At 43.4% G+C, this 16,055-nt stretch overlaps 1 protein-coding gene across 2 annotated transcripts in view; it reads left to right on the top strand.

Moving 5' to 3' along the window:
• Positions 1-338: 338 nt before the first annotated feature.
• XPNPEP1 (X-prolyl aminopeptidase 1) overlaps positions 339-16,055 on the top strand; it is a 54,054-nt gene continuing 38,337 nt past the window's right edge. The window contains exons 1-3 of one of the 2 annotated variants that reach the window (XM_059398528.1): positions 339-479; positions 8,181-8,269; positions 15,708-15,832. In XM_059398528.1, the coding sequence (XP_059254511.1) occupies positions 448-479; positions 8,181-8,269; positions 15,708-15,832 (246 nt within the window). In that variant the 5' untranslated portion in view covers positions 339-447. The remainder of the gene's footprint in view (positions 480-8,180; positions 8,270-15,707; positions 15,833-16,055) is intronic. The other variant, XM_059398529.1, reaches the window with a different exon arrangement.

Genomic DNA, 16,055 nt, shown 5'->3' with positions numbered 1-16,055 from the left:
TTGTCTCTCTCCTCTCTGCCCTCTTCAAGGTCGGAGCCTCCCTGGAGGGCAGCTCTTCGCGCCACAGCCCGTTCAGCCGGCCAAGTTCCTCTTTTTTCTCTTTGGGGAACAGGAGAAAAATCAGCAGATATGACGGGGCCGTGGTATGGCCTCCACTCCTTAACTCGCTGCGGGGGGGTGGGGGGGGACAGGCAAAGCCTCATGGGGTGGAAACGCAGACCCGCCTCCTGTTTCCCGCCTCCCTGACGGCACGCCCGGAGCTCCGGGCTGGCGGGCGGGGCCTGCGGGTGGGCGGGGCCGCGGCGCGAGCGCACGCCACAGAAGGGGGCGTGGCCGCTCGGCTCGCGCGCTTGCAGTGTGCACGCGGTCCTCGCTCCTTCCTGCTCTTCCTAGGGTGATCAGCTGGTCTGCGCTCCCCTGACGTGGGCCGGGGCACGTCACCGCCGAATGGCAGCCTCCAGAAAGGCACCGCGAGTCAGGTGAGGGACTCTGCCGGGGAGCCGGCTTCTGGGCTGTGCGCGATCCCCGGGGCCCGGACGCGCATTTTGCACCCCGGAGGGCAGGAACCAGAAGGGGAGAAGCCGCAGGCGGCCCACCATAGTCCGGAGAGGGCCCCGGCTTGCGGGAGCCCCCTGAGCGGGAGCAGGGGGAGGGGACCATTGCAGCCGGGCAAGTTCAGGTTCGTTTCAGGAGGGCCGCGGGCACCCTCGGGCAGCCGGATCCCGGTCCCCGAAGGTGTGTGCCCGCGGAGCTGCGGCGCTCAGCCCGAGGGGCGGTGTCCGTGTCCCACCTCTCCCCCTGCCCTGGCCTGGCAGGAAGGCCCCCGCTGTTGCAGGAAGTTGGCCCCTCTGGGCGCCTCCGGGTGTCTCCGGGTGTCCGGGGAAGTGGGCGAGCCCCTGCCCTTGCCCCTCTTCCCGCGGAATATAATCTTCAGATTTACAGCCCTGACAATACACCAGCGGTTCGCCTTATTGATCTACCATCGCCAGGAAGATTGGCACCCGCGGGCCCATCCCCACCCACATGGTTTCAGAGGCTGTGTGAGGGAATACTTTGGCATAATCTCTCCAAGATCCCACCAGTAACCTGTCCTGGGCTCTCCCTGGGGACAGGGGGCTGGGAACGGTAATCCCCTCGTCTCAGACACATTTCGGTTTATACTCCCGCCACAGCTGGGCTGTACTTCTGACAAAGTGGGAGACTGAGAAATGTTTGGAGATCACAAAGACGGGAAGCCAGAATCCTTGGCGATCCACACGGGATTGGGGTCAGTCATCCTCAGGCCAGTTGAGACTTGAGTGAATACACGTGGAAGCATGGCCAGGCTCACTTTCTGAACACAGACCGTGGCTGGTAGTTGTGGTTTTGAGTGGACAGATCGCAAGCTGACCTCGACCGGGCCTTGGCCTTGCCATGTCATGTTGGGGATGAGTAGAGAAGGAGGGATGAGTAGAGAACCAGGCCTGTCTTGTGGAAGGATGTGGGGAGGTGTTCCAAACCTGGTGTGGAAGGAGTTGCCCTATATTAACTGCTGACAATGGGGTTAGGCAGGTGGCTAATGATGAATTAGGTCCTAGGCACATAAGTGGCTTCGAGGACCAAGATTAGATTTATAGAATCACAACATTTCGAGGGCAGAAGGGTCTTTCAGCATCAGCTGGTAGAGCCTCCTTACCATACACGGAAGGCAATTGAGAGGCTGAGAAGGGCTGTTTGCCCTAGGCCCTTTCCCTAGTGGCAAAATTTAAGAGCTACTCAGTGTAAACATGAGAATTTCTTGCGGTTCGGGTAAAACTGACTTAGGTAAAAAAGGGTTGAGCTGGCTTCTAGTGCAACTGAGTACAGGAGACCAACACTGGCATCAGACTTGGCCTCTTTTTTGCATCTCTTGGCTCTGATTTCTTAAGTATTGGCTTCATTCTCAGGCAGACTTTCCTTCTGGAAGTATGACCATTCTATGCTGGCAGCCCCAGCAGAAATAGAGCCCTCTTTCCTAAGGGTTGGAGCACAGATCTGTGGCCAGATCTGATTTCCAGTGGGCTGACTTGACCTTATGTTTATTCCTGAACCAGTCATGGCCACAAGAATAGATTGCCCAGGCCTGGGTCCCAGAACTTGGTGGGTGAGGGGATGAGATTCATCCCTACTCTGAATGAATGACTGAAAATGGAGACAAGACAGTCTCAGATGGAAACCATTGTGCTTTGACCAAAAGAGGGAGGGGTAGACTTTGGGTGAGAAAAGACTGCATTTCTCACTACCGCACCCTAAAACTTGTTTCAGTATACCCCTATCTGAACTGAGGTGTGATTGAGCAACTGGGTCCTTGTTTTGTCCCATCCGGGTGATAGACCTGTAGGATTCTCATGGACCAGGGTAAGGGGATGATAGGCACAACCCTGCTGGGATTTCTATAAAAAGAGAGAGAAAGAGGTATTCTACCCATCTTGTGCAAAGATTGAACTAGAAGTTCTTCACATGCTTCTTTCCCTAGACCCACTTCCTGACATCATGACGTTGAGAAGGTGTAGGCTGAGGAAGTCCTGGGAATGGGAAGAGAACTGCTGGCAGTTGGGAGGCCTGGACTGTGGTTCTAGACCATCTCTGTCACCAGCTAGCTCTGAGGTTTCCAACAAGTTGTTTGATCTCTGTTTCTGTTTCTTTGTCTAGAGGAGGGAGCTGAGTTGGATGGTCCCTGAGGTACATTGTAGCTCTGACATTTAAATGATAACTCTTAAAAAAAAAAAAAAGAAAAAGAAAAAATGGTAACCCTTCTTCAACTGAGCCTGAGAAGGTATCTGTTCAAGGATCCTGGATTCTGCAGAGACCAGGGTAGGACAGGAGCAGAACAACTAATGTTTACCTGCTTCATGGCCCCTTTGAGCCTGATGGGAAGGTAGAGGTAGTTATGCTTAGGGAGAGAGTTTGAATTCAAATTCTCCCGTGAGCATCCTGTGTCAGACCTGATTTCTTGTCTTTGTGCTTGTGTATGGCCTGTGGTACATTATCTTTGTTCTCTTATAAAGTGAATGAGTAGACCTACTTGTGAATAATGTCCCTCCAGCTCTCTTGCCTGTGTCCCAGTTAGTCACTGGGACCAGTTAACTCCGAATGTGTAGAGAAACTGACTTCCTTGGCTCACCGTCTTGTCAATGGGTATATGAAGTCAAGGGAAATCAGGTGATCTCTGTCCAAAAAAAAAAAAAAAAAGTTTCTTACTTTGTAAAATAAAACAGCTTTATTGAGATGTAATTCATGTACCACACAGTTCACCTTTTAAAAACAAACATTTCAGTGGCTTTTAGAATATTCACTAGAGTCGTACAACCATCAGGACTGTCAGTTTAAAACATCTTTATCCCCCTGCCAAAAGAAAGCCTGTACATGTTAGCGGGCAGTGCTCATTTCCCCCAGCTTCACTCTAGCTCTAGGCAGTGGCCGGTTAGTTTCTGTCTCTATGGATTTGCCTCTTCTGGACATTGTGTACAGATTCATACAAAATATGGTTTTCTGTGACTGCCTTTTTTCACTTAGCGTAAAATGTTTTCAAACTTCACTGTGTTGTAGCATGTTATCATTACTTGATTCCTTTTTAATTGCCAAGTAATATTCCATTGCATGGATAGACCACTTATTTATCCATTCATCAGTTGATGGACATTTGGGTTGTTTCTACTTTATGGATATTTCGAATATGCTATGAACATGTGTATACAAGTTTTTATGTGGACTTAGATTTTTCAGTTTCCCATACCTAGTGGAATTACTGAGTATGGGATAATTCTTTATTTAATGTTTTGAGGAATACTGGACTGTTTTCCAAAGTCTCTACACCATTTTATATTCCCACCAGCATTGTTTGAGGGTTCCAGTTTTTCCACATCCTTACCCATACTTGTTACTGTCTTTTTTTAATTATAACTTTCCTATTGCATGTAAAATTATATCTCATTATGGTTTTGATTTGCATTTCCCTAATGGATAAAGATGTTTAAAGTTTTTTCATGTGCTTATTTGTATATCTTCTTTGGAGAAATGTCTATTCAGTGGATTAAAGCCTCTGCCTTTGGCTCTGGTCATGATGCCAGGGGCCTGGGATCAAACCCCATGTCGGGCTCTTTGCTTAGTGGGGAGCCTGCTTCCTCCTCTCTCTCTCTGCCTGCTTCTCTGCCTACTTGTGATGTCCATTTGTCAAATAAATAAACAAAATCTTAAAAAAAAAAGTCTATTCAGATACCCTTGACCATTTTAAAATTGGGTGGTCTTTTTATTGTTGAGTTGTAGTAGTTCTTTATATACTCTGGATGTTAGACACTTATCAGATATGAGTTGCAAGTGTTTTGACTCATTTTTTGGTTGTCTTTTCACTTTTTTGACGGTATCCTTTGAAGTACAGAAGTCTTTAATGAAATCCATTGTATCTCTTTTCTTTGGTTGCTTACGCTTTTGGCATCATATCTAAGAAATCATTGCCCACTCCAAGATCAGGCAGATTTACGTCTGTTCTTCTAAAAAAAATTTATGTTTATGATCCATTTTGAGTTAATTTTTGTTTATGGCGTGTGGATATCTGGTTGTCCCAGCATTATTTGTTGGAAACTATTTATTTTTTTTCTCCATTGGATAGTTTTGGCACTGTTGTCAAAAATTGGCAGTACTCATGAAACAAACTGAGGGTTCCTGGGGGTTGGGTGGGTAGGGATAGGTTGGCTGGGTTATGGACATTGGGGAGGGTATGTGCTGTGGTGAGTGCTGTGAATTGTGTAAGCCTGATGATTCACAGACCTGTACTCCTGGGGCAAATAATACATTATATGTTAATTAAAAATATTTGATAATAAATAAAGATAAAAATAAAACATACACAAAATTCACAGTAAATGTGAGGTTTATTTCTGAACTTGTTCTATTTCATTGATCTGTAAGTCTGTCTTTATGCCAATATCACACTGTCTTGATTACTGTAGTTTTATTAGTTTTGACATCAGGGAGGATGAATCCTCCAGCTTTGTTCTTTTTCAAGATTGATTTGGCTGTTCTGGATTCTATTTTCATAAGAATTTTAGCACATACAAGCTAGCTGAAATTTGATAGGGGTTGCCTCTAGGTTATTTTGGGGGAGTATTGCCATTTTAACAATATTGAGTCTTCTTCTTTTTTTTTTTTTTTTAAAGATTTATTTATTTGACAGAGAGAGAGTTCACAAGTAGGCAGAGAGGCAGGCAGAGAGAGAAAGGGGGAAGCAGTCTCCATGCTGAGCAGAGAGCCCGATGCAGGGCTGGATTCCAGGCCTCTGAGATCATGACCTGAGCTGAAGGCAGAGGCTTAACCCACTGAGCCATCCAGGTGCCCCAATATTGAGTCTTCTAATCCATGAACATGGAATGTCTTTCCATTTATGTAGGTCTTCTTAAACTTCTTTCAACAGTGGTGTGTTGTTTTCAGAGTAGAAGTTTTGCATCTATTTTAAATTTATTCCTAGGTATTTACTCTTTTAGTGCTGTTGTAAGTGAACTTTTCTTAATTTCATTTGTGGATTCTTCATTTTAAGTATATAGAAAAACAATTTATTATTGTATATTAATTTTGTATCTGGCAGCCTTGATGAGCTTGTTTGTTCTAATTCTTTTGTGTAGATTCTTTAGGATTTTCTTTATTTAAGATAATGTCCTTTGCAAGTAGAGATAATTTTCCTTCTTTTCTAATCTGGGTGCCTCCTCCAGTACAATGTTGACTGAAGTAGCAAGATTGGACATCTCTGTCTTGTTCTTGGTCTTAGGGGGAGAACATTTGGCCTTTTAACATTAAAGATGATGCTAGCTTGGGGATTTTTGTAGTATTCCTGATCAGTTTGAGGAATTTCTCTTCTTCCGATTTATGGAGTGCTTTTATCATGGAGAAGTGTTGGATTTTGTCAAAATGCTTTTTCTCTGTCTGTTGAGGTGGTCATGTAGTTTTTATTTTTTATTCTATTGATAATTTTTATTACATTAATTTTTGTATGTTGAACCAATCTTGCTTCCCTGGGATAAATCCTATGTGGTGATGGAGTATGATTTTTTTTTTTTTTTTTTAAGATTTTACCCATTTATTTGTCAGAGAGCGAGAGAGAGAAAGAGAGAGAAAGAGCAGCAGGCAGGGGGAGAAGCAGACTCTGCACTGAGCAGGGAGCCTGATGCAGGACTCGAACCGAGGATATCTGGGATCATGACCTAATCCAAAAGCAGACGCTTAACCGACTGAGCCACCCAGGTGTCCTGGTGTATGATCCTTTTTTATATGTTACTGGATTCAGTTTTGCTAGTATTTTTTTGAGGACATTTGTACTTACATTTATAAGAAATACTGATATGTTCTATTTTTTAATGAAAGAATATATGATTCCCTCAATAAAGAACATCCCATTCGGTCCAACAAAATTAAATTCTCTGTCTGGCAACCGACCTGGAGTGATTAGTGAAAATCTCTGGTCTTTCTGGTTCTCTGTGTGGTAGACTGACCTAATGTGGGCTCTTCTCCCTCTACTAACACATAAAAATGTGGTAAATATAATAAAATTACTTTTAAGTTCGTAGCTGAGTAAAATCCAAACCCTTTGTATCACCTATTAAAGGCTTCTTGTTGCCTCTCTGATCTTGTTTCCTAATCACGTATATGTCTCTTCCTGCCAGCATGTGCAACCACACTGGCCTCTTTGCTTTCTCTGATGTGTACCAGGCATACTTCTGCCTTAGGGCCTTTGCACTTAAAATTCTCCTTTTCTAGAACATCCTTTTCTTAGACATTCACATGGCTTGATTCCTTTTTTAAAGTACTCTATCTAGAATATCATCTGTTAGCAAAGAGACCTTGCCTGGCAACCCCATATAAAATCACCTTTTACCTTACCTCTCTGACACTCTTCCCTTTGCCCTGCTCTGCTTTTCTTCATAGAGCACATTCTCCCTGACAGACCATATTCTTGTTTTTGAGCTGTTGGAGGTTAAACTGGATCCTTCTCTTTTCAGCATCCTCTGGTCCCTACCCCCCATCCTTGTATACCTCCTGAGATCAGAGATGCTGTCTGTTTTGTTCACTGTTATGTCTAGAGTATGTTATGTCTAGGCCTGGATTATAGAAGAGTCTCGATGAATCTTTGTTGACTGAATGGACTTGAAAGAAAAGAAATCCTCAGGTGCTAGAAATTTAGGGGAACTTAAAGGTTGAATGGTAGCTGGTATGCTGATCCTGGGGGGGTTATCACACTCAGAGGCCTTCATACCTGGGGTCCAGGGCATCATACTATCCCTGGATAGTATGGGGATGGGAGAGTTGTGGGTAAATCTCCTATCTAAAAAAGTAAGGTGGAAATTAGTTTTATAGCAAACAACAGGGACAGTAGTGTTTGTGTAATCTAGGACATGTCTAGTTTTCTTTTCTTTCTTTCTTTCTTTTCTTTTCTTTTTTTTTTTTTTTAAGATTTTATTTATTTATTTATTTGAGGGAGAGAACATGAGAGGGGTGAGGGTCAGAGGGAGAAGCGGACTCCCTGCAGAGCAGGGAGGCCGATGTAGCACTCGATCCTGGGACTCCAGGATCATGACCTGAGCGGAAGGCAGTCACGACCTAACCAACTGAGCCGCCCAGGTGCCCCCTGAAGATAAGCTCTTAATAAAAGATTACAAAACATGTAAGGAATAACTTACTGAGGGGAAGCCAGCAGACCCAGTGAACTTGAAGATTTTGACCTTCTAATGGAAATTCTAAAATAAGGGCCCCAAATAATTAAAGCTAAGAGAAAGAATGGAAATCATAGTAAAAGAATGGGACACCATGAGGGAAGAGCAGGCAGTTTAAAAAGAACCAAGTAGAATTTATACATGTGAAAAACACAGTTACTGCAAATAAAGTCTTTTTAGACTGTTAGGAGATTAGACATAAAGTCTTTTTCGACTAGTTAGGAGATTAGACAAGAGAATTCAAGAATTAGAGGTTAGATCTGAGAAGGTTTGCCTTCCATGGTGCTGCTCTAGTTGCAAGTTTTATCTGAGACTTTTACTTATTTCATTATGATACCAGGGTTAGAGTCCTTCTGAGTCATGAAGGAAAACTGCTAAGTCAAGTAGATATCTTCTCTAACTAAGCCTTGCCACGTTTCCTATGGTCAAAGTCTGCAATATCCTGTTCTTTCTCTTCTTAAGGGCGAATCACCAGGATTTTCAGCTGACAAATTTAAGAATAATTGAGCCTAACGAGGTGACACACTCAGGAGACCCAGGTGTGGAAAGAGGTAATATTGTGCTTATTAATTAGATGTAATGTCTCAAAAGAATTTTAGGTCCCTGTACCCTAATCTCAAGTTGGGAGAAAAGAGAGGGTAAAGGATTAAAAACTCCTCGTGGCTGGGACTAAGGGGGCATATTATCTGGAAATTAAAAGCCATTTTGCCCTTTGGATTCTGGGTAGTTGGTTACTGTTTATGTATTTACCACTTACTTAAGGTAGTAAATTACAGGATTCTAATTTTTGTATGTCCTACTTTGGGATTGGGCAGTAGTGGTGGAGGAGGAGAGAGAGGTTCTTATTGAAAATGGCCTATTCTAGGGTCTGGGGGCACCTGGGTGGCTCAGTCATTTAAGTTTCCTACTTTTGATTTCGCCTCAGGTCACGATCTCAGGCTTGTGAGATCAAGCCCAACATCAGACTCCGGGCTTAAGAGTCTCTTCCCCACCGTGCACACCCCACCACACCCCACCAAAAGCCCAATTCTAGTTTTCCCCATCTCTGATGTAAACTTTTAGTGGTTACCTTAGAGGTTGGCTTTCAGTTTTTGTTGTAAAATTTTGAAAAGAGAAAAGTTTATAGTATACTACTCTGCTGTATCAATTATGCATTCAGGAAAATCTTTTCAGGAAAACTTTCTGGAACCATGCTCTCTTCCCAGAACTGGTTAGTTGTATTGTGGGTTGCTAGAAACCTGAATTCTGAAAAGTGGTAAAGTATTCTATTTCTATCCCTCGGAAACTAGTGCTTTTCTCTGGGCTGCCCAGGAAAACCAGAGCACTTCCTTTTAGTCGATTGAAAAAATTGATTACCTGAAGTTCATCAACCGTGACTGTTCTCTTTTTGGCAGAGCAATGCTATCACTGCTTGCAATTAGGTCCCTTTTCTTTAAAAATATAGATAAATATATCCAACATATTTTGGGTGGTATTTGGGAGGAGAAGAAGATGGAAGAAAGAAGGGGAAAAAAAAATAAGGGAAGGTAAATAGTGACAATTATCAAATGTAGAGTTCAGAAGAACTTCTCTTTAGTTTGTCTGAGGAAAGAAGGTTGCAGGGAGCATCAGTTTTCTGGGTTGCAGATCCCAACTAGAAACCGGAGCCCACTTGTTTTGATTCCATTGGTCTTCGAATACTTGAAGAGAGCCTCTGTCATGTCCTCTAGGTAATGTGGTAAAATAGAGCATAGACTTGGGAGTTGGATAGATATTGGGTCCTGGTGCTTGATAGTCCTGTTGACTGGGGCAAGTATTTAACTCTTGTTTCTTTTTCTGTAAAATGGGAATACCGCAGCCTCTCTTGGGAGGGTTATTTTGAGAATTGGCCACCAGTGTATGTAAAGCCCTTGGTTTTCGCTCAGCAGTGAGACCAAGAAGCAAACCAGTGCCTGAAAAGCGATTGATGCTGGCGGAGCAGCCTGGCAGCTCTGTGTTTGTTAAGATGGTGAAATTGGAGTAAACCAGCCCCTTCTATTCTTATAATGAGATGTGTAGGAAACCCAGCTGGTGCTGCAGATCCAGATTCAAATGATATTTCTTGAGCTTTTATAATGTACCAGATGCTGTGCATGGTACTTTCACATGTGTTGTTTCAAGCAGAATTCTCCTGTCCACCTGGTGAGGTAAACACGGTGTGCTTTTCATGTACTTCTAAGCAGAGAAAAGTTGTATTTATGATAAAGGCTGAAGGTTTCGGAACTTATTTCTGAAAGCAAGCCCACATATGCAAGAGACTTTGAAATGAGTCATTCTCTTTAAAGCACGATTTAAAAATACCTGGCAGCGTTTGGGCTAATGTTACATCATGGACTAGGCTTGTTGCTCTTGGCTTCCTACTTCCCTGCACACCCTGATTAACTCTTGGCTGCTGCTAAATTTCTGAAAGTGATGGAATGTGGAAAGAGCAGATGCTGTAATACGACGTCGTCTAGTATCCTAGCTCTCCTCTTTCACTGAAGATGCATTACTGTTGATTGTATTGAGTCTGGAAAGATCACGACACGAAGTAGGGACATTGCTCAGCCATCTTTGAGCACGTATATGGAGGTCTTATTCAGGAATGAGGATGACATGTCCTTTTCTTGAGGGGAAGCATTATGTACATGTGTTGCACTATTTATTGCTCTGCTTCCATGGCTAGTTAATTGTGTATCTAACTCTAGGAATTAAACACACATGACATTTACTATGTGCCAGGCACTGTTTCTAAGTGTGTTGTATATAGTAACCTATTTGATCCTTATAAGACCCCCCCCCCCCACAACCTGGGCCCAATCTCTCTGGGTGGCTGCTCTGTCCCCTCCATGCTCATTGCTCACCCATTCTGTCACTTTGAGGGCTACAACTGCCCCGGCCACATTTGTGCATGGAAGCTGCCTCCGCAGCCACAGCCCATTGCTTGGGCCCTTGCCACTCACGGTCTTCTTCACCTCGACTGTGGGCTGTGGTATTGGGAGTTCTTTCTTTGTGTCTGGTAGGGGTGACGAAAAAGTGGCTGCATCTGACGCAGTGGGCCAACCACACGTGAAGGGCATGGAGGAGGAGGAGGAGGAGGAGGCAGGGACGCTGGTGATGGCAGGTGGCGTTGTTCGGAGAAGTGTGAAATGCCACTGTAGTAGAGTTAGACCGTCAAGAGGAAGAAGGCGAGGATGAGGCAGGAGATGGTGATGAAGGCCGGAGTGTGGTGGTGAGGAGCTTCCGGGGCCAGAGAATGCCTTCGACCAGTTCCATTTTGCCTTGGATGGTTTTCAGTTTATAATTGAGGATTTTGTGCTTGCCATTGGTTTTGCTGACTTTATTGATGAAGTCAGTGACCATGTTGATATGTACCATAGTCAGTGCCATTGAAATCCTTAAGTCAGAATGTGCCTAAATAGAAGCCACGTTCAGTAAGGAAATGAATGATCTTGACAGAAAATACATTCGCTTGTGTCATGTGTTTGCTTTTTAAGATTCTAGATGCCCAGGCTGTACTCCAGAGTCATTAAATTAGACATCCCCCGGGTAGTTCTCTCTTGCAGCCAAGGTTGAAATACTGCTCCAGGGGAAGTCCACATTTTGGCTTGACTCTTTTTAATGTTAACTTGCTTAGAAATATGGTTTGAAACCCCTGAAAATGTCCTAGTAAAGTTTCAGATGCTGGCAAGCTTACAAGGTCACAGTGGTCTTTATTTTGAACCCAGTTGGAGGTGTTGACATATAAACTTAGGTTGGATCAGATAACTGTGATCTCTCTTTCTTAGATAGATGAGAAATTACAGGCTCTGTAGATTAGACAAAAGGAAAGGATGCTCCTCAGTAAAGTATTCAGAAGCAGGTATAATGCAAGGAACATGGGCATGTTGGAATTGTGAATAGGCCCGTTTCCAGTGACTCTTTTAAGTATTTCTGTCGTTTGGAGACTCTGAGATGGAGTCCTAAGGCTGGTGGTTGAAGCTACCCTTGCAAATTAAGAATGGGGTACTTTGGGGAACCTGGGAGGTTCAGTGGGTTAAGCCTCTGCCTTTGGCTCAGGTCATGATCTCAGGGTTCTGGGATCGAGCCCCACATTGGGCTCTCTGCTGAGCAGGGAGCCTGTTTCCCCTCTCTGCCTGCTTGTGATCTCTCTCTCTCTCTGTGTCAAATAAATAAGTAAAATTTTTTTTTTTTAAAGATTTTATTTATTTATTTGACAGACAGAGATCACAAGTAGGCAGAGAGGCAGGCAGAGAGAGAGGAGGAAGCAGGCTCCCTGCTGAGCAGAGAGCCTGATGCGGGGCTCGATCCCAGGACCCTGAGATCATGACCTGAGCCAAAGGCAGCGGCTTAACCCACTGAGCCACCCAGGCGCCCCATAAATAAGTAAAATCTTAAAAAAAAAAAGAAAAAGATAAAAAAACTTGTGGTATATCCAAACAACGGACTGTTACTCGTCACTAAAAATAAATGAGCTATCAAGCCATGAAAAGACAGAGAAGAACCTTAAATACATATTGCTTAGTGAAAGAAGCCAGTCTGAAAAGGCTGTGAATTCTATGATTCCACCTGTTTGACTTTCTGGAAAAGGCAAAACTATGAAGACAGTAAAAAGATTAGTCATTTTCAGGGGTGGAGGGGCAGTGAGAGGAGGAATAAGTAGACTGAGCAGAGAGGATTTTAGGGTAATGAAAACTATTAAGCTATTTCATGTGATGCTATATCCTGGATACATGACATTAAGCATTTCTCAAAACCTATGGAATGTACCACATCAAGAGTGAATCCTAGCATGAACCATGTATTTAGGGGGATAATAACATGTCAATGTAGGTTCGTGGAGGAGTAATAAATATACCACTCTGGCAAGGGATTTTTTTTAAAAACTTATTTTTTTTCAAGTTTTTTTTAAATTTCAGTTTGTTAACATACAGTGTACTAGTTTCAGGTATACAATTTGGTGGTTCAGTACTTACTTACAGTACTGGTGCCCATCACAACCAGGACCCTCCTTTTTTTTTTTTTTTTTTTAAGGATTTTATTTATTTGATAGAGATCACAAGTAGGCAGAGAGACAGGCAGAGAGAGAGGGCAGGAAGCAGGCTCCTCGCAGAGCAGAGAGCCCAATGTGGGGCTCGATCACAGGACCCTGGGGTCATGACCTGAGCCAAAGGCAGAGGCTTTAACCCACTGAGCCACCCAGGCGCCCCAACCAGGGTCCTTCTTAATCTCCATCCCCCATTCCTCCCGCCCACTTCCCCTCTGGTAACCATCAGCTCTCCATAGTTATGAGTCTGTTTCTTGGTTTTCCTCTCCTTCCCCACCCCACCCATGTTCATTTGTTTTGTTTCTTAAATTCCACATATGAGTGAAATCATCTGGTATTTGTCTTTCCCAGACTTATTTCGCTTAGCATAATACACTCTCTCTCTGTAGGTGGGGAGGTCTTGATTGTGGAGGAGTCGTTTACGTTGGGAGAAGTGAGGTATATGGGAACTCTGTATAAATCTGTTAATCTATAACTCTTAAAAAATAAAATCTATTTTGAAAATGAGCTGGAAAAACTCATTATTCAACCTGAATTTTTTTTTTAATGGTTGCTGAATTCCTTATTATTATTATTATTATTTTTTATTTGACAGATCACAAGTAGGCAGAGAGGCAGTCAGAGGGAGAGGGAGAAGCAGGCTCACTGCCAAGCAGAGAGCCTGATGCAGGGCTCGATCCCAGGACCCTGGGATCATGACCCGAGCTGAAGACAGATGCTTTAATCCACTGAGCCACCCAGGTGCCCCTTCAACCTGAATTCTAATAGTATAGTTTTGTATTACTATATGGGATATAGAAAAATATGTATGGTCACTGTTTTATAACTGGCTTTTTATGAAGTTACTTTGTTATATATCCATGGGACTATAACTAGAGAGAGTCCTTATCTAGTCATGTATCTATCGTTACCATACAGTGTGATTGATCAGAACTGTTCGCTGATACCAGTACTTTTTTGAGAAAAGGTTTTTTTGAAAGAACTAGCAAAAGCGATTTGAAAGTAAGCTTACATCATCTGAGCCTTTAATACATAGAAATAGTCTGTATTCACTAGGAGGCAGTGCTCTTTTTGAGTAGATAGAAATTAGTAAAAGTTTAAGAATTTTTAGTAAGACTACATTTACCATTTTCTTTTTAATGATTTTCATATTTGTTTCCTTGAGCTGGTGAACTCTCTCCCCAAAAGGTCTAGCTTTATTGGGATAGACTCCTAGGGACCCCTGCGACTTTTTCAGGGCTGTTTGAAAACCCTGGATCTACTCTGCTCCTGCCATATTTTAGAACGGCAAACACAGACCACTGAGGGTCCGATCCCCTTCTCCTTCAGGTTGCACACCTAGTTGATAGTAGGTATTCACTAGAGTACATGACTTTGACTTTGATCTGTAGTGGAGTCACCTTTCTCCTCTTAATCTGTGGTTGGCTGTTTAGCAAAAGTATACATCATACTTCTTTTAATGCAGTCAAACTTAAGCAGTAAGACACCAGTAAAAGAAAAGAAAAATCATTCTAGGGGCACCTGGGTGGCTCAGTCGGTTAAGCATCTGCTCAGGTCCTGGGATCTAGCTCTGTGTCAGGCTCCCTGCTGAGCAGGGAGTCTGCTTCTCCCTTTCCTCCCTCTCCCCCACTGTGCTCTCTCTTGCTCTCTCTCTCTTTCAAATAAGTAAATAAAATCTTTTTTTTTTTTTTTGTAAATAAAATCTTTTAAAAAAAAATCACCCCAAATGCTTCTATTGAAAGGTAACCACTAATTAACATTTGGGTGACTGGCCTTCTAGAAACTTCTCTGTGCATTATTCACATACATGGTTTTATTTTATTTATTTTTTTAAATTTTTAAAATTTATTATTATTTTTTTATTTTTTATTTATTTATTTTTTTTTAAAGATTTTATTTATTTATCAGAGGGGGGCGGAGAGAGCGAGCACAGGCAGACAGAATGGCAGGCAGAGGCAGAGGGAGAAGCAGGCTCCCTGCCGAGCAAGGAGCCTGATGCGGGACTCGATCCCAGGACGCTGGGATCATGACCTGAGCCGAAGGCAGCTGCTTAACCAACTGAGCCACCCAGGCGTCCCTTTTAAATTTTTTAGATATTTTATTTATTCATTTGAGAGAGAGAGAGATCACAAGGAAGGGGAGAGGGAGAGGGAGAAGCAGACTCTCTGCTGAGCAGGGAGCCCAATGCGGGATTCGATCCCAGGACCCTGGGATCATGACCTGAGCCGGAGGCAGGCACTTAACAGTCTGAGCCACCCAGACGTCCCTATACACATACATGATTTTAAATAAGAATGGTTTATACATCATCTTTTGTAATTTTTTTTTTTTTTTTTTTAAAGATAGCGAGAGAGAGAGCACAAGTGGGAAGGAGAGGGAGAAGCAGGCTCACTGCTGAGCAGGAAGGCTGACACAGGGCTCAATCCCAACCTGAGTTGAAGGCAGACGCTTGACTGACTGCCCCTTGTAATCTGTTTTTTTAATCACCCACCAGTGTTGGTGTCTTTGCAAGTTAAGTATAGGTCTGTGTAATTTTTTTTTTTTGTCTGTGTAACTTTTAATGATTTTGTAATGCATTTACCCAATTATGTATTCCCCCCCCTTCTCTTTTTCATTATAAACAAAGATAAACAGGTATCTTTGTGCATCTGTTTATCTCTTTAGAAAATAATTCTGGAAGTGAAAGAGGTAACCGATCAATTTGGAAATGAGTATTAGTAGCTCAACTTTTCTTACCACAAATGGCTGTTTGGAAGTGGTATATAAGAACTGTGAACTTTAGAGCTTCTGGGACCTTTGGTTTTGGTCTGGTGGTGGGGTGGGTAGTTTTGAAGATGCCCCTGGGGTGGGGCAGCTGGCAGGTGCATCTCTGGGGCTCCCTTTGAACTAGTCATTGAGTTGCATTGGGCAGGCTGGTTTTGGAACTAACTCTGCTATTGTTTCAGAGGGCGGAATGGCTCCAAAGGTCACCTCTGAGCTGCTTCGGCAGCTGAGACAAGCCATGAGGAACACGGAGTATGTGGCCGAACCGATCCAGGCCTACATCATCCCGTCGGGAGATGCCCACCAGGTACTGAGTGGAGATGGGCAGGTGATGGATCTCATCAGCCTCTCCTCTGTTGTCAGTCCACAACTAAGCATTAGCCCAACTAAGCAGGGTTTGGCACAGGGGCCTTTGTCTAATAGGGTCTCACCGAACACTTGTTGACTTGGCCCTGACTTCCTTAGTTCTGGTGAATGTAGCCAGCTTTCAATAACTTGCGGAAGCATTATGGACAAATGGAAGGGAAAAG

This window comes from Mustela nigripes, chromosome 4 (genome assembly GCF_022355385.1).
Source record: "Mustela nigripes isolate SB6536 chromosome 4, MUSNIG.SB6536, whole genome shotgun sequence".
Classification (NCBI taxonomy): domain Eukaryota; kingdom Metazoa; phylum Chordata; class Mammalia; order Carnivora; family Mustelidae; genus Mustela; species Mustela nigripes.
This window is presented reverse-complemented; position numbering and strand designations above follow the sequence as displayed.